Source organism: Mesitornis unicolor, unplaced genomic scaffold (genome assembly GCF_000695765.1).
Source record: "Mesitornis unicolor isolate BGI_N332 unplaced genomic scaffold, ASM69576v1 scaffold15277, whole genome shotgun sequence".
NCBI lineage: Eukaryota > Metazoa > Chordata > Aves > Mesitornithiformes > Mesitornithidae > Mesitornis > Mesitornis unicolor.
The window spans coordinates 1-22,097 of NW_010197205.1; the positions used below are offsets into that span (position 1 = coordinate 1).

Here is a 22,097-nt window from a genome sequence, read left to right on the forward strand (position 1 = left end):
GGGGCTAATCATGCCCTTGAGAGCAGCACTGGACACAGGAGTTTGGAAACACCATGTGAGATAGCCCATTCTCCAGCTGACATTCACTACTCTTGCTCCATAAGTCACAAACCCAACGTTTCAAGGCTCGGTAATGGCATGTGGCACACTGACTGAAATATTTTCCTACAGGACTGCTCAGGGTCATGGGACCATTGCTCATTTAGGAAAAGCTGCATTTGTAAGTGTGAAGCAATCTCTGAAATCACTGGATAAGCAGAACATGTATTAATAGGACGAGTATGACACTAGTACTTAAAGTGCTCACATCCTCTCAGATTTAGAAATGAACTAGATAAAGCTTTTAAGGATTATAAAGATCATATACAGATGTGAAGTGCTTTCCTATTAAACTCAAACTGCATCAGAGCCACAAAGCACACATTTGCATTTAGATTCAAACCTGAAAGTGCAAGAGTTTGTGTCCAGTAACCTGAGGCATAAGGGTTGCAAAACTGAAAGTATAATGTTCAAAACTGCGGTTATAGGAGCAGAAAACTAAGCTTATATATATATATAAATAAAAATTATATATTTCTGAGGTTACATTTTTCTGCATTATTGTCACAATAAGGGCTTCACCCCTATTTGAGTCCTGTAATATGGAAACAGAAGCATCAGATTGCATGTTTACAGTTTCCTGGCAATTGTGTCCTTGACTCGCCAACTTCTACAGCTGAATACGCCCAGAGCTCTCCGAAGTTGTTACGAGTCTTTCAGATTCAGTGTCCAAGCAAATACCACTGGTTGGACCAGCCTGTCCTTGCATATTCACCTTCTTTCTGTAGGCTTACAAAGCTGCCTTCTTATTCTTACAAGCAACCTCTGCCTTTTTTGAACATTGTCACAGTCTTTATGTGTTTTTGGGGGGGGGTTGGTTTTGGTTTTGTTTGTTTGGTGGTTGTTTTTTTTTTTACTTTTTCTAATCCTTTGGGTACTTTTTCACAGTACCTGACCTAAAACAGGGTTGTCATTTCTTAGTAGATAATTTTACACTCATTTTCAGCACATTAGATGGTTATGAGAGTCTGGAGACTAACTTATTCTCAGCCATTACTTTCTAAATGTATTCTCAGCCATTACTTTTTGGTTCACTAGGAGTGAAATCCAAAGAATCCTCACATAATGGATGGCCCCAAATGAACTGCCTGAAATAAACCTTCCACTCCAACATGCTGTGCCCTTCCTTGCTTTCTGAGAACTTCTCTATCATGAGGTAACTGTCAACTGTGCAGTAGTATTTGCAACAGTTTCACTTTATATAGCAGTATTTAGTCTCCCTTTTTGAGCTACAAGGACTGCAAGAGAATCAGCACACAAACATCATTGTCCTCAGCTTCAGAGTGCCCAGCTGTGCCACCAGAAACACTGAATGAAGGCAGAGATGTCTCTGGCTGGCACTGCCACCCCCCTCCCAGCTCTGCCCCTCCCGTGGTGACTGGTTATTGCTTCAGCATCTGCAGTGCTTTAGACTGAAGAGTTAAGTAACTTCACAGTCACTCGATCTGTTATTAAACAAGAGCAGATCAGAATGGATCAAGCATACTGTCTTGGGAAAAACAAGGAACCCCTCTTCATCAGTTATACAAGCTTTCTCTATAAAAGGGTGAAACTAGTTGAAATATTTCTTGTGACAATTGCTTTTCTGCTTTTCCCTGCAGTCCAACAAGCTTGACACATTTTACCTTAGGGAATGTTTACAAATAGTCTATTTTCTTACTGCATAATCTAAATAAGCAATGTTAACAGCTACACTGGGCCAAATGGCAATAAGCCTTTGGAGTAGCAGTGAAGGAGTTTTGCCACAGACGTACTGTGATTCAAGAAAGAGCAGGATATAAGATTTAAAAGATCACCTGTGTTTCTGGATTTCTGCTAACTTCTTGGTCCCTTCACCCTAGTGAAGTGCCTCTGTACTTTTCCCTGAACTAACTACTGCTTCCTGACAGAACTTATACCCACAGGACACTCCAACTTCCTCAGTAACAGGCAGAAATCTACTCATAGTCAAAATTCAGAGGAAAGTAAATTTAGAAATACAAAGTTCCTGGACAGCCATAGTCTAAGGCAAGTGTCTAACTGTACGTATCCAGTGATTCAGTGGACACTACGGTCATCATTTCCTCCTTGGCCATGGGTTATTAAGAAGATTTCATAGTGTATTGTAAAAATGATTGCCCAAACGATCTGAAGACGACTTGAATAAGAAACTTTATTCTGGTCTTAGGAAGGAGAACCCCAAGGATTTTCCAAACCATTAAAATGCATCTGAAATGGGAAAAAATATACATTGTTTGAAACTCACCCATGTAGATATAAAAGATAGGGCTCCCTGGGAACACCCACCTTTGGAAGACAGATTAACAGCAGATGTATCTACTTGACTCCTCATTACTTTCTTCTATAGAGTTCACATAGAATTTTGTGGGGAAGAAAGCAGAAATCTTACATGTCACCTTCCTGCTTTCCTCCTCCTCATCTCACGTATTTACAACAATCTCCAGCTCTTTCCTTGTTTCAACCAAGATCCACTGGTTTCCCAGTAATACAAGCCTCCATCTTCCTTTCCGTTTAGCTTGGGCCCCTCACTCAGTGGGAGGATACGGAGACAACTTTTGCCATGAAGAGGATTTGGTAAGATTCCTTAATGTCACCTTTTAAGGACAGGAGGGCTGTCACAAGTGGAGGGTCATCAGCCTGCAAAGAAATTCACATATAAAAACCAACCTTTTGTTTTTGCACATAGAACCAGAGTAGTTGATCATGTCCTAAACTATGTATTTTACATCAGTTTTAAGATGCAACTATAGATTCCCCCTCTTCCCACTGTGTTGGCTCTGTTCCATTTTCATGCCATGCTCATACTGCAGTAAGTGACGTAGCAATGACTAAGCTTTCTATCTCCAGAGTGCTACAGATATCGTCACCGTATTACAGCCATGACAGCTGGGCACAGCAGCAGCAGAGTACACTGCAGTGAGGGTTGGGAAGGAAATGGATTCTGTTAGCCATGAGTGAGTAACAACCAGTGGTTACCAAGAGGCACGATGTGAACCTGATGCATCATGCCAGGAACTCTACTGCCTTCGAAATGGATCCTGTTAGCCATGAGTGAGTAACAACCAGTGTAACAACCAGTGGTTACCAAGAGGCACGATGTGAACCTGATGCATCATGCCAGGAACTCTACTGCCTTCTTTCTGCACATGATAGCGGCAATCTTTTAATTTTGGAACAAGCCACTCATTCTGCCATCCCACACACAGCTCTCAACAAAAAGCAGGGGAGTAAATTCTTTCAGTCTCCATGAATGCCCAATAAAATGAATCAGGAAGGGCAATCACAGCCCTGTAGAGATGTTTGGACCTCATACCTAGACTCTGCAATATGAAAAGGCAGAAGTAGCCAGGAAAACAGGGTTCATAAAGCACTTATTAAGTGGAAAATCAAAGAGCCCCCACTGACTTCCAGGAATACACCAAGGGAAAGGCAGCCCACAGCCAAAAGAACACTACCACATTGAATGATCCATGTAAACTTACTTTTCTGTCAGCAGGACTACAGGTTTTCTTGCCCAGGGGGCATTAAAAAGCTCACTTCAGTGTGATCGAAGCTGTGTATTTTAGTGAACAGCAGCAGCATTTTGGCCTTTTGATGCTATATAATGCAGTGACCTGTAAGAAGTTATTCTAAGTTCTGGAAGATGCAAGTGACTCATGCGTGTTCTTTCTATCACACAGAGGAATGCAAGCCTGTGATGAGGTCAAATCACACCTCTTGTTCCTTGCTTTTATTCTCATATCAGTGTGTACACCAGCCTGCACTCCCTTTGGTAACTACATGTGTTCAGTCATTCTAATGTGTCCAAGCAGCCTGGACTGCTGACATCTCCAAGTCGAGCTCTTCCACTGCTCCTACAAGTCGGTGAAAACCGCTGCCACGCAGAGCAGCAACACTGCAGCGACTGTAACTTACGTGAAAGTCAGCAGGTGGCACCCAAGAAACACCGATGTGTTTTACTTCATCACGCTCAATCGTTCCCTTCGCAGGTTGAACGGTGAATCCCTTCTGCTGCAGGAGTGGCAGGCTGTCAAAACTGAACTCCACGTTCTACGAGAGACACAACACACCCTCATCACAGCCAGTTCTGCTCCTTCAAGCACGGTGCCTGCTTATTAAGGGCCGCACTGCCCAGATGCTGTACGTGGGCCTATTGCTTGCCAAATTGCTTATGTCCTTTGAAACTGCAAGGATCCATCTTGTACATTGTGTCAAGCTGTCCCAAAATACTATCCTAAAATAACAGTATCAGACCTGTGATTCAGTTCTGTGCTCAAACTCCCATATTTCAGAATTAGGGAAGCAAACTGCTAAATCGATTGTCGCTTCCTTGCAGTGTCTGACATAAAACTGCACTTTTTCTTTCCTTCACCTTCTTAGATGCAAACTGAGTTGATTGTATAGCTCCAATTTTCAGTTCTGTCATTGCTGGCACCGGGGAACTCTCTCCCTCGACGTACTCCAGAATGAGGAGAATGGACTTCACTGGTTCTTGCAGCTCTAAACAAATATGAATCAAGTAGACTCATGAGACAGTCAAAACCAAGTGATTATCAGTTTGGAAGAAGCATAAATTACACCAGGATAGTTCAAAACAGTGATGCTGTGGCAAATTCATGAGCTGGCATAGCTAAGGAGATCCTTCTTACAGAGTAAGTGAAGAATTAAGCAAAAGAAGGTTCTGCATAATTTGCAATTGCAAACTGTAATTGGTAATCAAGTTTCATGCCCGTTTTCTAGCCCCATGGCACATACATTGTGTGTACAATATTCCTACTTGTGTATGCTATGTGCTTAGATTTTTTTATAGCTCAGGAGCTGGGAGTTGCTTATGTACTGTCTCTGAACACAGATACTGTCCAAAGACATTAAGGAAGGACAAATTCAAAGCCCTGGAAGTGTGTCTGTTTCATAACAGTACAGTCAGGAGAGCCCAGGATCTGTTGTTATGTATGAAATTTTTTTGGTGTTACAAATATATAGGCTATACCATAATGCTTATTTGTTCTGTTTCTGGAAAATTTCTCTTTAATTTACTTTTTCTTAAGGGATGAGAAACACACCCATGCCTTATCACTCACTGTTCTGTAATGAGGCGTACGTGGTAGAACATTACCTCCTTCCAGCGCTCTCTGCGATGGTGTAGGTGACGTTACAGCCAGGGACGAAGTGGCAGAAAGCAAATACATCTTAATACTCTGTAGCAGTGTTAACTCAATCATTTTTGCAAGGCAAGTTGCAAAGATAGAAGATTGTCATTAACTGCACTAGAATTAAGACAAAAATCTGTCCTTAATAGAAAATTCCCTGCTTTTTGGTTTTTTTTGGTGTTACAAATATATAGGCTATACCATAATGCTTATTTGTTCTGTTTCTGGAAAATTTCTCTTTAATTTACTTTTTCTTAAGGGATGAGAAACACACCCATGTCTTATCACTCACTGTTCTGTAATGAGGCGTACGTGGTAGAACATTACCTCCTTCCAGCGCTCTCTGCGATGGTGTAGGTGACGTTACAGCCAGGGACTCAACGGGCACATCTAGAGGAACTCCCCCTTCCACAAACATTGGGTGATCTCTCGCTGCACCCTTTAGGTGGATCACGTGGGCTATTTTCTAGACAAGACAAAAATGCTTCTAATGCAGGTTACAGCCTGAGGAATGCTGTGACTGGAATACAACAGCATCAGCTGCATGGAAATTATTACATCTCCTGCCTACATAAATACCAAGAGGCCTTGTACTCTAATGCAAGAGTCTTGCATCCTCCCCTGGTCTTGTCCAGGCACTTGTGTTTTAAACAACTTTTCATGCTTGGGCAGTGTGCCTCAGGAGGGGACTGGACAAACCGTTTATACTAAAGCCTCTAAAAGGCAAAACTTGTCTGCTGCCAAACTTGGCTGAAGTCTGTGAACTAGGACCAGTCTCCATTCACCTTCAGCTTATCCTGATTCGCATTCTTAACTGCAATTCCAAAGATAATCTGGAAATACAAAACTTGCAAGGAGAGAAACAGTACTTTGCTCGCTACCACTTTCTGCTCTGTATTTGCAGTGCCTGCCGATGGTCATTAGTTGGCACTCTTCATTAACTTTTGGTCAGACTCTTTTGGCACAGGGCATAAAGTCACCTGCTATGCCGCCAGCCTTCATATCCTGACCTGGGCTCCTTCTAAGCTCAACTGCTGCTCTAGAGATCAAAACCTCCTTCCTCATGCTGAGCGACTGCAGAAGCAGCTTCCTGGTCCTCGGTGCACCTGGCAGTTTGCTCAAAGCTCCATTAAATGTTACTTGCAGAGAACACCCTGGGAGTTGTGCTCAGCAGCTCTCATTTCCATGGTACAGACAGCTACACAGAAGACAGGACTCAATCCCAAGTCACTATTGTTATGAATTAATAACTGAATATTTAAAGTGTGAAAAAAAAAGTCAGTGAGCCCCAAACCTGCCACCTCCCACCTACATCAGTTAATCTAATAAAGATCATATTTCAGCCTACAAATGCTGTCCACTAGATGTAATGATTTGAAACTCCTACTAAGACCCATGCTGTAGGTCATATTTAGACTAAGATTTCATAATCCAGGTCTCTTGATTGTCTCACCTTGCCAAAGAGCACAACCTTGAGACAGTCAGAATAGTACAGACTTTCATGATCAGGACTGAAAGTGACACTAAAATCCTGACTGTTCCCAGCAACAATTTCTCCTTCTGTCGGAAAGACGCTGAACACACTTAGGCCACTGTAGTTCTGTGTTCCTGGTAAATAAAAATGAGGATACAAATAAGGAAGAAAGACAGCTCCACTTTACTACTTCATATATTTTAAACCCATTTAATTTTTGATGGATAAGCAAATAAGTACAACCTGGTACATGGTTTTGCAGCAAAACAGGGTGTTAGGAACACCAGATAAATCCATCTATCAGTTTAATGCATTCATCTCTAGAGAAACTGCAGAAGCATCACCAGACCCGACATTCTAACAAGTGTTTTTACAGAGATGGACTTCCATAAGTATAATCTTTAACATGCAGTTACTGTGAGGGTTTATTTAGATTCAAACACTAGTATCTCCTCCCTTGTGGATATTTGCTCAGGCTACATAAATGTACAGATTCCCATACTGAAAGAATTAGTACAGGTCCTACTGGGGAAGCAAAATTATGTCTTTAATTTCAATGATGTGACACCCCAGGTTTTGACAGTTGTGTAGATCTAACAGGACAGAGTAATGGTGCTTTATACTTCATGAGTCTTTAACATTAGAAAAAGATAAAAGAAAAAAACAAGCTTACCAACAATCTCTGTTCTCTGCAAAGGGGACGTGATGAAGGACGGAAGTCGCTGCTGATCTCTGTCTCTTGTTGCTGAAAGCGACTCCAGTTGTATAGAGTATTGCAGGGTCAGTGTGGAAGTGTTCTGTATCTGGGGAAATTAATTTATACAACTGCATTTCCATTAAGGAAACTGATTCTCAAGCCTGTAGGATCCACATTTTGTGAACTGGCTGCTTTTATTTTGCTGCATTAATGCACTACTGTGTACCCGGATGCCTCCAAAAGCATGTGTTATTGTCAACCATAACATGTCATGTCAACCCCTGCCCCACACCAGGAACCAGGCTCCTGTTAAGAGTCTTGCAGCAAGTAATACACTTTGGTACTGACACACTTCGACAAAATCTGAGAGGAGAAATATATGCCTAGATCTTGGCCTGTTTGAGTCTCTGGGAGTTTGCTGTACCATGGCAAACCCTGATGTGCTCTTTATAGGACCAGTTTTGCATTTCACCCATGTACCTGGGTCACTGCTTTGTGTGGCCGCAGAGCAGCCTCAAGTGTGATAGCAGTAATGGACAGAATAAAAGAGGGCAAATATTTCTAACACTGGTAAAAGCAAAGCCATTTCTGACTGTATCTCTCTGCACACTGGATAGATCTACAGAGGAGACCACACAGGCCATTTCTTTCTTTTACAGAAGGTAGTGGATCTCTTTTTTATTTTTCCCCTCACTTTTGGGGTTTTTCTAATAGGCTGCAGGCAGGACAGAAGCAGCTCATAAGATCCTCCCTGCACAGCTTTGTTACCTTCAGTCTGAAACCGTCTCAGTATCAAATCACTCTGCCAGATGTGCTTTTAAAGCTCTGTTATCTGCAGTTTGCCACTCAGCCTGATGTTCTGCCAGAATAGGAACTACACAACTTCTCTTCCTCCTTCCAAAAATTGCTGATGTGCTTTCTGGTTCAGCATAGAGAGATTTACCTTGAATGTGGAAGTCACCTTCTCCCTGGCTACGACATAGCCCATATCGAGTACTTCTCCCACAGAGCACACAGTTGATGGTATCACCCCATGACCAGTGATGTTTAGGGTGAGGTTGGTTTTTGCTGTCTGGATGTCCAGCATTTCAAAATACTGCCAAGAGAGCGTCTGCATTAGCCCATTTGCTGAAGGTAAACATTCCCCATCCCTCCAACTGACCCCCTCCCACAAATGGCCCATTACTACCCAACTTCTGGATTTAGTGCACAGGCAAAGATCCAAATGTTGGGCTATGCACTGGCAACAAAGTTTTTACTATTATACAGCCTCATTCAGGGCAGTATTTGTGTGTATTACAGAGCCCATTACATCTGTCTCTCTCTTTTTCCCCCATTACTGTTATCTCTCTTACTCACCATTTTATTCTCATTTGGACAAAAAGAGATGACGAGGGGTTTATTTTCTCCTGGCTCAAGCATTCCAGCTGCTCTGCCCAACAGGAAGGGGCCATGAGGATTCAGAACTGAGAATCCCAGCTAAAACAGTGCATCTCAAGGAAAAAAGTTTATAAACAAAGACCATAGGAAAAAATACAGGAAGAGATTCTAAATATTGTTCAGACCAAAGATGTATAAACCAACCACCCACAAGCTTTTTCAGAGACCAGTAACTAAGAGAAAAGAACTAATCCTATTTTTTTCCCCCCACAGAATTCAAATAGCTGCAAGATCCTTTTCCAGTTAATAAGGTATCCACGTAACTTCATTTCCAGATTTTGCCTGGAATGGGTCGTTAACACCCTGAGATCTGGGACACACCTTCTCCTATATTATCCCACACAGCTTAACCCAGACAAACCAGTAGAGTAGCCTCTTTTTGCAAGGTGTTCACAAATTCAGAGAAGCATTGTGCAAAAACTGAGTTGTTGGTTCTGTTTCCCACATACACGTACTGAAACCACCTTTGTCATCAGTACCTTATGTTCTTTGGAAAGTGGTGGAGTGCTTCTCCAGTTTGGCTCTGTGCAGAATTATTTCCAGTTAAACCGGTGGAATGGAATTAGCTTCCCAGTAGGTCACCTAGGCCTGTCCAATATATTCTTCACATCACCTCCTGCCTCACTCTGAAAGATGTGCATTAAATCCGAGATCTGCTACCTCCTCCTTGCTTTAGTGTCATATAGTTCCTACAGATAAAGACTAATTAAACAGAAGCTGAATGGCAGATTACCTTACATGTATAACAAGGATACTTCCAGCTTCTCCAGGGATATATTTTGTATTGTAATTCGCTTCATCACTCTGTGGCCTGACAGGAGTGAAAACATTCAAACAGTGACGATGCTCACTCATGCACTACCATTCCTCCTTTTCACTCATGCTTTTACCTGGGTCAAACATTCATTCCATTTCTATGGCTAACACATTAGTCAAAGCTCACCAAAATACGTGCAAATTTGGACAGTCACTTGTAGAGCTCCCAGTTCCATGTGTCAGGATCAAGTCTGCTTTTCACACACCTCAACTGGCCAGATCTAATTCTCCACCTAAGTACCTATTAAAGGACTCATTTCTACATTGACTTTTGAAAATGAAGTAATTGTACGTATCTAATTGTAAAAGAAAATGCAAAACTATGCTCAGAAAAAAATTAACATCAGACAGAAGAAGTTCAAAACTTGAACGCAGATTTCATACCTACTGCAACATCACCAAAATCCACTCTGTTTTTTCCATTATCTGAAGTGACCACAACTGATGGTGCTACAGCTGGACAGTGCAACTCCAAATACAAGGTGTTGTAAGGGCTACAGAAAGAAGTACAAAGATATTTTTTTCTTGGATCACACAGGAAAAAACCCTCTATTGGCAAAAATCTCTTACTCTGTTCCTATCACAGGACATGATTAAATCAGCATTACAAAACAGAGGTGGCTGACTGTTTTGTGTATGCCTAAGCAGAAACATGAGCTGCCTCTGGTTTAAACTAATGGGTTGTAAGCCTGAGTTTCTACCACTGACCTATGAAGTAATTAAGATCAGGAAAACAATTTTTTCCCCCCAGATGAATAAATTAACATGCCCACCATTTCCCCTCCAATTTCTGAACTACCATGAATTGTACATATCTAACTGCAAATACCTGCAGCTTAGGTTTTCAGAGCCTGTCTTTTCATCGATAGGTCCACTTGCAACAAAGCATGGTACCATGTATTTTTCAAACTTCCCACTGAAATTCCTCATCAGGAAAGCCTGGGCTGCCATATAAGCATCAGAACTAGAAAATCCAGGGATAAAAATCATCTCAGTGAGTGAGAGAGTAAGAAAAAAAGTCAAATAGGTATCTACTGAGCTATTTGTGTTTATCATTTATTAGTCATACATTCAAAATTGAACATAACAGTGAAACTAAGTGACTGTCTGGATGCACAGTAAGGGACCCATCCTACCAAGTGGTAGGATGTAGCAGTTTCTTTTGGTAATTAAGTTCAGCTTTCTAGTTGCCCTTTAAAATAAAACCCTTGTTAGTTCAGCCAAATTTACCCATACAGCCACGTCTCATGCTTTCTGATATATTCTTTGAAGTCTTCAATCCCTCTGATGCATAAAGGGATTCTTTGCCTTACATGAGAGGGTACAGCTGCGCGGCTTAAAAGCAGTACTAATTTTGGAAACAGCCTTTGCGACAGCTAAAGCTATTTCTTCTCTACTGTTTGCTTCCTTGTCTACCTATAGGTTTTAGTAGATTCATTAAACTACTTAAAGAGAATGTTGTCTATGTAGTACAAGATGCTTTTGCTGACTTACCCAGGCTTTACATCTTTGGATTTTGGTTGTTCAGAACTATTTTGAGAAGTCAGGTGTTCACTGCCTTCATCCTTTCCAAGCTCTCTGAAAGACTGCTGTCTGGAAATGCTCGATTTCTTCTCCTCTCTCTTTCCATCTTTCTTCTTTGACTGCAAATACACAGAGCGAGATATCAGCAAATACGCTGAGGTGCATCTCTAGAAATCCAATCCATTTACAAATACAAGGTCTCTGGCTTAAGGATACAGAACCTAAGAGGTGATAGAGTGCATGAAACAAGGTTACAGCAGTAGGATTATGGTAACAAGCCACAGACACAGTGGTTACTATGTGCATTTCTAATTATGTAAAATTAAATTGAAATGGACATATTTTACCCCATCTTAAAAAAAAAGAGCTCCCCTATTTGAGCACAGGAGTGAAAGATTGTATCTCTCATGGGAACTTTACCTATTTATGTCAGTTAAAGACAACTACAGGTGCTCACTTAAATTAACTGACCCACAGCATTGCCTGTAAGGTCCATGTATGCTGTAAATCTGCAAGAAGTCTAGAAACTATTTTAAAGAGCACTTACAGTTAGCACTTGCAAGAAAATCCTCTATGAATGCTTTTTAAATTGTTACCATGAAATTAAATTAGTGCTCAGTGAGCAGACATACATTAAATGCAGGCATTAAGTACAACAGTACAGTCATACTCTTGTCCTTTACAGGCAGGTCTTAACATGGATCATGAGTCTGGGCTTCATTAATATGCAAATAATTTTATGATAAAAATACCATCCAGAGAAACAAATATCTGGAAGACTGACAGCATGTGCTAGTTCTTAGCATTCCTTACTTGTCTTTCTGCCCCTGTCGCAGCTGCTCTGCAAAGCCTCCGAGCTGCCTCTTCTCTGATTAGCTGATCTGACAATGTTGGTCTGAAGGACACTCGAATCAAGCTTTTCTGGGAGTGCGAGAGCATTCACAAGAAGGGTTGGCAAAATTCAGCCCTCATACATGTGTTACACCTACAAAGCTCAATAGGACCAGATACATGACAGCAAAAAAACAACAACTAAAACACAGGGGTTTTCCAAGCGAATAAGATGACCCTAAGGTCACTTGCAGCTTTTTTGGAAGTCCACTGTTACTGTGGGCTGGTTTTACAAAACCGGTATTTTTGATATTTAAACATTCTTCAAATAAATCAGAATGGCAGCACTGGGGAGAAAACATTCAGGGTGAAACTCCCTTAAAGCATTAGCCAGATTTAGTTGTTAACCACTCATGTCTGACTTAAAACATTATTTCAAACAAGACGAAGTATTTCAGCTATTCTAATAATAATTTATGTTTTGAGCTTCCTTAACAACTCACAGCACTTGTAGGGATGTAGATGATCAAAATATTTGGCAGAACACTTGACGTTTAAAGTGAATTTACCTTCCCAGGCAACACAGTTCCAACAGAAGGTGTAATTGCCACTGGACAGCCTTCTGGCACACAGAATTCAAACGACGTGGGTCCAACAGGGGCACCTTCCCCGGTGCCAATCCTTGGGACGGCGTGAGTAAAGGGGTTGACGCTCACGTGGGAATTCAGCACATACAGTGCTGCTGTAGACGTACCATTTAAAGCCGTTGCAGCAAACCGAACTAAGGAATGTGACAATTCAAGAGGTGGGTGGACTCCAACTGCTTTGCATGACAGCTTGAATTGTCTAAAAATAAACACGTGATAAATTGTCTCAGCATAAAATAGTCTCTTAATCAGCCTGGAAAATAGGGAACTAATCCTGTAGTCCCTATTTAAGCAGAATTTCAAGCTTGCAATGGGAATTTTGCCTAAAGATGAACAATAATACTATCTATTTTTAATGCACAATTGGCTAGAGTCCCTACTTGAATTCTTCCTCTGTGAACTTCTGAAAATGTATGCAGTCAAATCAAAGTTTATGCCATAATTATTTTAGTAGCATTAGCTTTAATGTATGAAGCATTAAAAGAAAAATCCTTCAGTAATTGTGCTGAAAAAGCAAGCAGAACATTGCAAGTTAAGACAACCTAGGGCAAACTTGCAGCTTGGATATGTGACAAGGATACGTTTCAGGTGAGATGGTAAAAGCCATGTCAGCAAAGACAGACATGGAAATGAAGGCATTGAGCCACTCTTGTCAGCTGGAGGTTTCCTACCTGCCTCGCATTTTTATCCCAGCCTTACCTCTTCAAAGTGGGCAGGGATTTAATTTCTGAACTAGCTTAACAGTGGAAATCCAGTGTGACTCAGACTTCTAGATTACCTGCTACTCAATCAGTCTCTTAACATACCTATTAATCTCTGACTTGCAGGTTAGCTCAAAGCTGTACTCTTTCGCCTTGTTAGCTTTAAAGATTATGTCCAAAGTCAGGCTTTCGAGAGGAAGAAGAATTCCAAGTCCGTCATTGGGTTGAACTTCAACAAACTTCAAAATGGCAGGATAAGAAATTATTGTTATGAAAATAATAAATTATTAGTTAAGTTATCAGATTATTAAATACATTAAAATATGACATTACCCGCAAGCTAAAATTTGTTACTAAATGTAAAAACGTCAGGAAAACAGAAACCTTCCAGGGAGCAGCTTTCATGCGAGTTAATGACCAGCACCTGACTGACGGGCATTTTTTTTCATCTCAAAGTGACCTGAAGGGCATTAAACCCATTAACTCAGACTTCAGTCGAATCTCTTCCCCAGCTTCTTATTGTTTATGGTAATCAGCTTTCTCTAATTATGTTTATTTACTCTTCATAGACAACTGAATGAAATATGGTAAAAGTCTCTGTATCTTTGAAGAGCTGATTCCTGTATGATGCACAGACACCACAGTGACAAGTATCAGCTTAATATCTTCAAAAGTACATTGGTTTGTTTTTATGAGTTGATGATGATTAAAGAATGTCTCCCCACCACATTTTAAGCTAATCATGAAGTGCATGCTGTGAAGTAGAACTTTAAATGAAGCTGAAGATTCCAGTTTCTTTTAGCTAACTCCTTGATTTTAATCCCTAAAACAGCACAGAAAGAGAGAATGCCTTATGAAATGTCAGGTTCCTCTAGCTCTGGTTCCAATATGCCAAATCATGTCACACTGTGATCATCATGCTATTATGAAGCTTGAACAGCTAACTTTTGGAAAATAAAAATAAAATTCAGTAGACCTAGCCCACACGAAACTGGCAGCTCCTGCAGTTAATTTAGCTTCCACATCAACTCCCAGTCAGCCAAAAAATACCTCAGCATGGTTCAGGGGATGATTTCCAATAAGAAGTTTGGACACGGCCACCCTGATCTAAAGACAACGTGTTTAGGCATTTGGATGCAAACTGTGTGATATTCCCCAGCCTCAAGGCCAAAGCGACATCCCTGGACTGTTTTATTTAGTACTGTGACCTGGGAGTTCAAAAGAAAGTGCACCAGGTCTTCTGTTAATAGATTTCCTGGTGTAAAAAATAGGTATTCTATTAATGTTATGTAGGTGAGAACAGTAAAATCTCCTTGAGGATGTTCACACTGCTTGCAAATTTACCCAAACCAGTACCAGAACTAATCTGTGTTTCCACAGCGTTGCAGGCACGATTATTACCATGGGTTTGCAAGAAACAGTCATGACTCATTTACCCTCACGTTGAAACATGTTTCCATAATAATTAAATCTATTTTGATAGAAGAAGAGAAGTGTGGGGGATAACTACATACCTCTGGAAGCCCCACAAATCCAAACTCTTGTGGCAAGATGGATTTGTTTGTTAGCACGACATTTGCCTGCACAGCTTCATAGATGGTGCAGTATCCAAAATTGATCTGTGCTGGACTGATTTCCAAATCAGAAGTAGTAACAATCGCATGGACAGTAAAATTAACTTTTTTAGCCTGAAATAAATGCAAGAGCACAGGATAAAGCCCTCCATCTGTAGCACTGTAAAGAGGGGTTTAAGTGAAATGTAATCCAAAAAGATAACTGCGATTATTCTGCTCTACTCCTTGACAATAACATACATAAAGATCTCTTGAACTTCAGCCTCCTTGTTCTCAAAATAAAAGCAATAGGAAATTCCTCTCTGATAAGCACAATCTAAAAAAAGTTAAAATCACCTGTATCTCAAATTGCATATGCTAGAATGGAATCACACCTGCACCTCCAGGAAGTGTAAACTCTTCAAAATACGCTGTATCTGGAGTACAGATCAGAATAAAGAGGTTGTGCTAGGGGATCTGATAGCTCTGATAACGCACAAAATAAACTGCTAGAAAGGATCTCATTTTCTGTATTGTAAACGTGTTGACAAGAAGAAACTATCAAATCTGTATTATCACTTCAAGCAACCTTTACCATTATCATAGGACTTCAACCAGTAAAGAGCCAACCTGAGATTAGGTATCATTAAGTGAACATTCCCTAAAGTCATTTACATCTGTTGTCAGTCTGATACCCAGCATAATGAAAACCACAAACCTTATCCACAATCAGTACTGACACGGGAACTTCCAGGACCCTCGTCTCTTCATTAAAATAGCTCCTTGCATCTTCACGAAGAGATTGCCTAAAAACGAAAAAGTACATTCAGTTCCATAAAAATACTTTGACTATTTTCTGGCTAAAGGGAAGAATAAACTTTTAATAGATGTATTTCTGAATCAAGAACCCCACAAAACTGTTAGGTAAGGTCTAAAGTTTTTATTGTTCACAGCTTTTAACCTTAACACAGCCTTTGTGCTCAAATAGGAGTATTCACATCTAGAACTGGTTAAGCATCAACTGCAACGCTCCACTGAAGTCAAGTCTTCCTAAAATCCTGCATGCAAGATATAAGCAAGTATTAGGGAAAATGATGGAAGAAAATACGAATCAAGAACTGGTGACCAATGACATTCCACCTTCTGACCAAGAAAAAGATGCAGTCAGATCAGAAATATTAGGATTATCATTATAATTATGTAGCGATGATGTTAGAATAATACACCTTGTATGTTAATGTTGGATTTTGTATTTTTTAAAGACAGGATGTTGGACACACAGGAGTCTAAGGGAGTTACTCGCAGAGGTCTGCATCCATTTATCCTTTCCTAAAATGCCATCCAGTCATTTAAAATTCTGAAAAACAAAGTGTTATAATCAATATAAGCTTTCTGCTTCCTTGCTGCAGCCACAGCACAGAACCAACCCAATGTTGGGCATCATTTCCTTTTGCCTCTGCTGTTCATTAATTGCCAGCCAGTCTGAGGCAGATCCAATTGTATCACAGACAAAGAAAGAGAACAAACCTGGAGACCAGCAGTGCCTGATTATACACCAGTTTAGCAACTTATAACGAATATGCGGGGTTTCTGTACGGAAGCATCTTACTACCATAATTTCAGAGCTTCAGGCCAAGACAATACCAAAGCTTTTGCATTTTTAGCTCTGCTGGGCTGTTTCTAGTGTCTTGCAGCAGCGTGGATTTGCTTCCTGTTCTTAGGGCTCCACAGTGGTGATGTTCCTACTACCACTCCTGGAACTCCACGCAAGTTTTTAATGTATTGTTAAAGGATAAACAGCACCCACTCGGACACCGTGGTGATCTGCAACCTTGCTGGCTGTTATTTTGCAAGTCTGAAAGGGGACTGTGGAAGGTGATCTGCAAAGGTATGGTTAACTCGTTTAAAATAGGAACTGGAGTTAAATACAAGGTAGGAATAAAGTATCAGCTTCCACTTTGCCACAGGAAATTAGAACAGCAGAAGAAATTCATGTGTTACAACATAATCCAAAGGGAAACAAGTAAATGCAACTGTACATACACAGCGCTGGACTCTAAATTAGCTGTTATTCCTTGGGGAAAATATACTGAAATCCTTCAGATAGTTCTCTGAAAATAGCATCTTCATGCTTAAAAGCAATTAAAGAGAAGCATAAAAGACAAATCAGATTTAGACTGTCAGCATCTGCAGGACTAGTTCCAAATGCAGAAAAGCTAAAAGATGTGGTATTTGGGAATTCTGAAAGTCAGCATATTAGAGAACTTGCCTTCAAATAAACAGAAAATGTCTGCTGCAAACACCCAGAACATTGAGTATCGTCACCTCTGGCCAAGCATTTCAGCGCACACAGAATAAGTTCCCAAGCCTTCACTCATCTACCTGTTCACTTCGTGTCACTCCAGGAGTGTCTCTCTTTACTTGTGTGTTACTCTTAATACAGTTGTTCTTTCTTCTGGGAAAACCAAGCTTAGGGCACTAAGTCAGCGAGGAGGCATTTACAGCAATGCGTCACCAGCTCAGTACTTCACATCAGCTCGCAGCACGCAGCACGCACATTTCTCTGTCATACACGCACTCCCCCTGTTTGTTAGGTCTTTTCAAACTGATCTGTATACTGAAACAGCCAGATATTTATTTTGTGTGTCAGAAATGCCTTAATCTCATCAAATCTCCTTTCTGAAGCTTCCCCATTTTTCAAAGGAAGATTAATGTCCTAAATCCAAGCTACGCCTCCATCCACTCAGTAACTGTAACCGTGCTTTACAGCATCTGAAGTTTAAGAGCTGACAAATGTCATAGTAATGGTTACTGGTGTTGTAATCTGATAGGATTTGAGCTGTTGGAAGAACTGTAAATACTTCTAGTTCTTTGAATACTAACCCGGTGAAAAATTCAAAATCAGTGAATAGACTCTCCATTGAGAACCCAGAGATGCTGAGCACATCAGTGCAAACCCAAATATACACAGATATGTCAGTGGGACTAGACAACCTATATAAAAAATAACATTAATAACAGTAATTAGCACAAAAGCCAGTAAAATATTTGGTTGTAAACCAGAACTAAGATCTACTTAATTTATATTTGAAAAGAAATGTCCTGCTAAATTCTTTAGGATGGCATTGATGAGGAAAAAGAAGTCAACAATGGTCAACAGGAGCTCCTGTATTTAGATTTTTAAAAGATGGAATTCTTAGTTTCCTATAACTGCGTTATGTTTGCATATGTAGAGGTATCATGAAATGAAGAGAAACTTGCTGGGATAAGGCTTTTAGCATCTTAGAAGATAGTAGGTAAAATGCCACGTGAAATTCAAAATCAGTACGTTCATATTCTGGAGAAAAATGTACTTGGTTAGGAGAGATATGAACAGCAAGTCCAACCACTTACTTGATTTAGCACAGGAGTTCTTGTCCAGAAATGATTTAGTCAGTGATCCGTGAAGTAGCCACCTGCCTACAGAAGCTCTCTGTGTAAGAGCCGCTTCCCCACAGGACGGGGAGCAGCCTCCCAGGAACGCGACCGCTCAGGTTTTCACACTGCTGCTGTCACCACAGGAACAGCGTTTCCTCCCAGGTACCAGATCCAAGTTCATTTCCTCCTTGGGCATCTGGCAACTTTTAAGAGGGATGGAGGGGGGGACAAGGACTGCACAGACACCCGCAGTGTGCAGGCCAGCCTGCTACAGTGAGAGGGAAGAAAACTTTGACCTGCTCAGGTTTTCCACCAACAGCTTTCTGCAGACGTTGTCTTAAAGAATGAAAATATTAACACTGTTAGGTTACCTGGGCAGAAACTTCAGCTGCACACTGAAGGATGACTGAGCTTGAATGTAACCCGTTTTTGGAAGCAGCTCCATGTGTTTCCTCAATTCTTTGCATACTTTAAACTTCAAACGCAGCGTGGTTTTGGCTCTGCAAACAGATCAGACGTGCTTAGGTGGCTTTGAGGCTACCCGTGCTGCCATCTCAGCAACATTTGCTCTTGGTGTTTGGTCCCCACGCCCCCTCCCTTGCATCTCTACATTACAATTATAACTATTCTGAGCTTCCTTTGAAAATGATGGGCACGTACAACTCCTACAGCAAAATCACACAGTTGTATTCTCTTTTAAGATAAGTATAGAAAACAAGATTTTGGAAGTACTGTAAGTAAACCCAGCTGTATTTCAAGCAATGTACACAGCTGATTGGAATTTAATTATCAAAGTGCAGCTCAGTGGTAAGTCAGGTCAGAAGAAAGTCAAAGCCAAATTGTTGTGAAATACCAGCTAATTATTCCCTCTATCTGAATCAATAGGAGTGACTCATAGCATCTGAGACACCGCATTGGTCCCAGCAGCAGCACAGAGCCCACTCAAGATGGAAAAGGAGCAGTCGCCTTGTAATGCTGGATGAGGTTATGTAAAAATTGGTGGTGGGTGGGATGCAACAAATTAAATCCTCTTATTCTGTCTCTGAAACAGAAAAATGATGACCAGAGACCCCTGCATGGGGCCAAGGACACACAGAGGCTGCTGAAGTGGCCAACAAGCACTTAATGTCCCAGCCTGTAGCCAGAACTATCAACAGAATGAACCTGAGAAAACACAGTACACCTCAAACATCAACATGTACCCACGTGAATTCCATTCATCCTCATTATCATCAAAATTATTCTCAAAAGCTTCATTACCAAAAATTAAGCCTCTACAGACAGGGAAAAAAAACCTCAAACTCAAAGCAGGGGGGGGGCTGTCTTATGCTAGAAATGCACTGAGTGTGCTGCTGCTTTTGGTTTTCCTCCCCAAAACCATGGTGACTTCTTTTAAATAGCTGTGAATTCACAGATCTCTTGTAACTTCTCACAGCAGAGATTCTGCAGGGCGAGAAGTCACAGCATGGCTAAGCTGGCACTGCCAGTTCCTCTGCTAAAACTTGTGATCAGTTTGCCCTGTGAATGGCATGTTGGAAGCCAGGAAACATCTCTGTTTACTGAATTCTGGCCATATTATAATAGAGTGATAGCCACAAACCATACCCTGCTTTGGAATTTTATGTCTATGTGCAAAATTGCCAAGCAATTTACAAATATTTCAGCTTGTCATTTTCCTTCTCTTGGGCTGGTTTACAAGCTGTCAGTCCAGATGGTCTGCTCTAAATCAACAGCTATAGCATGTGGCACTGGGAGCCTGGAATGATTTCTGACTGTTGACAATCTAAAAGAACTAGATACTACTTCATTAAATCACTGCAGATTATAACCTGCCAAAGAAATTACTTTTCAAAGTGATTTATATTGGACAGGATTCTGATAAGACACTTTCACCCTTTACGTTGCTTATTTGTTCTTCCTGATTACCGTATTGTGTGACCAGAAAAACCCAAAACAAACCCCCAACCAAAACTAGTATGAATTAACATTTTGCAATTCTACAGAGCTTGCTGGGACATTTCAGTGCCAGAGCGAGACAGCCAACCTGAAAACTTGATCTTCTACTTATGCCACAGAGCAGCAGCAATAAGGTACAGACAGGTCCTTTCTGCTCTGCTTCTCAGATGTTTGTGTGTGCTGGTGGTGAACCAAAGGCTGTTCTAGCACTTCATCTCCCTCAGGTCTGGGTCAGATTTTGCGCTGAGAATCTAAAGAATTCTCTTGCTACAAGTTTCAGGGGTTTGGTTGGTTGGGTTTTTTAACTTTACTATAACTAGTTCGGGATGGGAGCAGGAATTTGTAAGAATATTCCCGACTAGCAGGATTATTTAAGCATCTAGTTAACATTTACTCAAAGAATCTGTGTTCTAGACATTATGCTAAAAAGATTTCACATCTACGGGGTCTGAACTTCAGTTCTCAGGAGCTAAGGCGCTTCAGCAGTTGTCAGACAAGCAGCCTCCTGAGCTGGGCTGTCACAGCCTTACCTTTGGTCTCCCTCAGCAAGTGGTTGCTACGAGCATGAGTTCACAGACAGCACTGCACTGACCCTCCAGCTGATGCACAGTTCAGACGTAAAGCCGTTGTAACAAGCTCTTGTCTTTGTATGTTGGCAGCAGTTTGGACGCCGCTTTGCTGCTCTGCTGATTGTCCTTGGCTCTGGAGCCTTTGTGCACAGCTCCAGACCATTGACCTTAGCAGAAATACCTTTCCCCAGCTTCTCACTACTGCAAGTAAAATACACCTCCATGCTAGTCTAACCCAAGAAATTGCTCTTGACTGATAGTAATTCCTAGCTATTTTCAGCAGTTTAAAATCATTCTGTCTGAGAAGTGCTTTGACATGTACCACGTAACAACGAGGAATCCTCTTTCTGATACACGCTACAGAAAAATTTCAATAGCTATTAGAGGAAGAAGCTTCTCAGGCACCACATCTTGCTGAATGATGAAATTACCTTCTTTTGCAGGATAAAATGTTGACACATGGTATTCTTGGACATGAAATACACTCATTTGGGCTGAAATTCAAAGTATAACAAAGACAATTTTTCCTAAGCATGGAAAATCCGGGGATAAATCAAAGACGTGGTTTGCCAAGGCACTAAGGGCAGTACACCACAGATTAAGTGCTCTTAAAGATCGGCAGGATTTTTCCCTCAGTTAAGAGGTTTTTCCCTGAGGAATTTGACAGTTTCTATCTTTGGGATCCTCTTGAAATCTTAAGTTTTCATTAGAAGAGTTACTCTGCTTCTATACTTGTAAGTTTTATCCCTGGGTTATCTAGACCAAGTGAAATCACTTACATAACAACTTGTGCTTGTCATATCTGAAAGCTGAATTTCTGAGATAACAGCTTTACTCATTTCTTTCCAACTGTGAAGAATCTCTGCAGTCTGTAATTCTGGTAAGAGGTTTAGAATGGATGCCTTCTACAGAACCAATCCCTCCTCCAGCCTCCCACAAACCCACCCCAATCACATTTAAATAGAATCTAAGAAATGCAAATTGGTAAAAGAAGCATTCAATAGTGACTGCATGAGGTAGAGGGAAGACACCCAGCACCTGAACACAATTAGGAGGAGAAGTTCATGTAGGCACTCAAATAGCATGAAATCTCTGGAGCCAATGAGCTGAAATGCTATTTTTACATTACAGTGCAAACAGAAATGGTCTTCAAACGTTTCTGACTTGGACTACAGAAACACTCAGATATTGTTTTCCCCGTGTAAATCAGTATTTGGTCACTA

At 40.9% G+C, this 22,097-nt stretch overlaps 1 protein-coding gene across 1 annotated transcript in view; it reads right to left on the bottom strand.

Annotated features, from left to right (window-relative positions):
• Positions 1–2,643: 2,643 nt before the first annotated feature.
• The window catches only part of CFAP74 (cilia and flagella associated protein 74), a gene marked incomplete at both ends in the record, with an annotated part of 37,239 nt that continues 17,785 nt past the window's right edge, over positions 2,644–22,097 (bottom strand). The window contains 18 exons of the mRNA XM_010188727.1: positions 2,644–2,736; positions 4,015–4,149; positions 4,472–4,599; positions 5,577–5,715; positions 6,703–6,857; positions 7,397–7,526; positions 8,364–8,516; positions 8,780–8,899; positions 9,616–9,671; positions 10,061–10,170; positions 10,506–10,640; positions 11,171–11,319; positions 12,014–12,121; positions 12,601–12,877; positions 13,485–13,618; positions 14,894–15,067; positions 15,651–15,738; positions 18,721–18,849. Coding sequence (XP_010187029.1) covers positions 2,644–2,736; positions 4,015–4,149; positions 4,472–4,599; positions 5,577–5,715; positions 6,703–6,857; positions 7,397–7,526; positions 8,364–8,516; positions 8,780–8,899; positions 9,616–9,671; positions 10,061–10,170; positions 10,506–10,640; positions 11,171–11,319; positions 12,014–12,121; positions 12,601–12,877; positions 13,485–13,618; positions 14,894–15,067; positions 15,651–15,738; positions 18,721–18,849 — 2,413 coding nt within the window. The remainder of the gene's footprint in view (positions 2,737–4,014; positions 4,150–4,471; positions 4,600–5,576; positions 5,716–6,702; positions 6,858–7,396; positions 7,527–8,363; positions 8,517–8,779; positions 8,900–9,615; positions 9,672–10,060; positions 10,171–10,505; positions 10,641–11,170; positions 11,320–12,013; positions 12,122–12,600; positions 12,878–13,484; positions 13,619–14,893; positions 15,068–15,650; positions 15,739–18,720; positions 18,850–22,097) is intronic.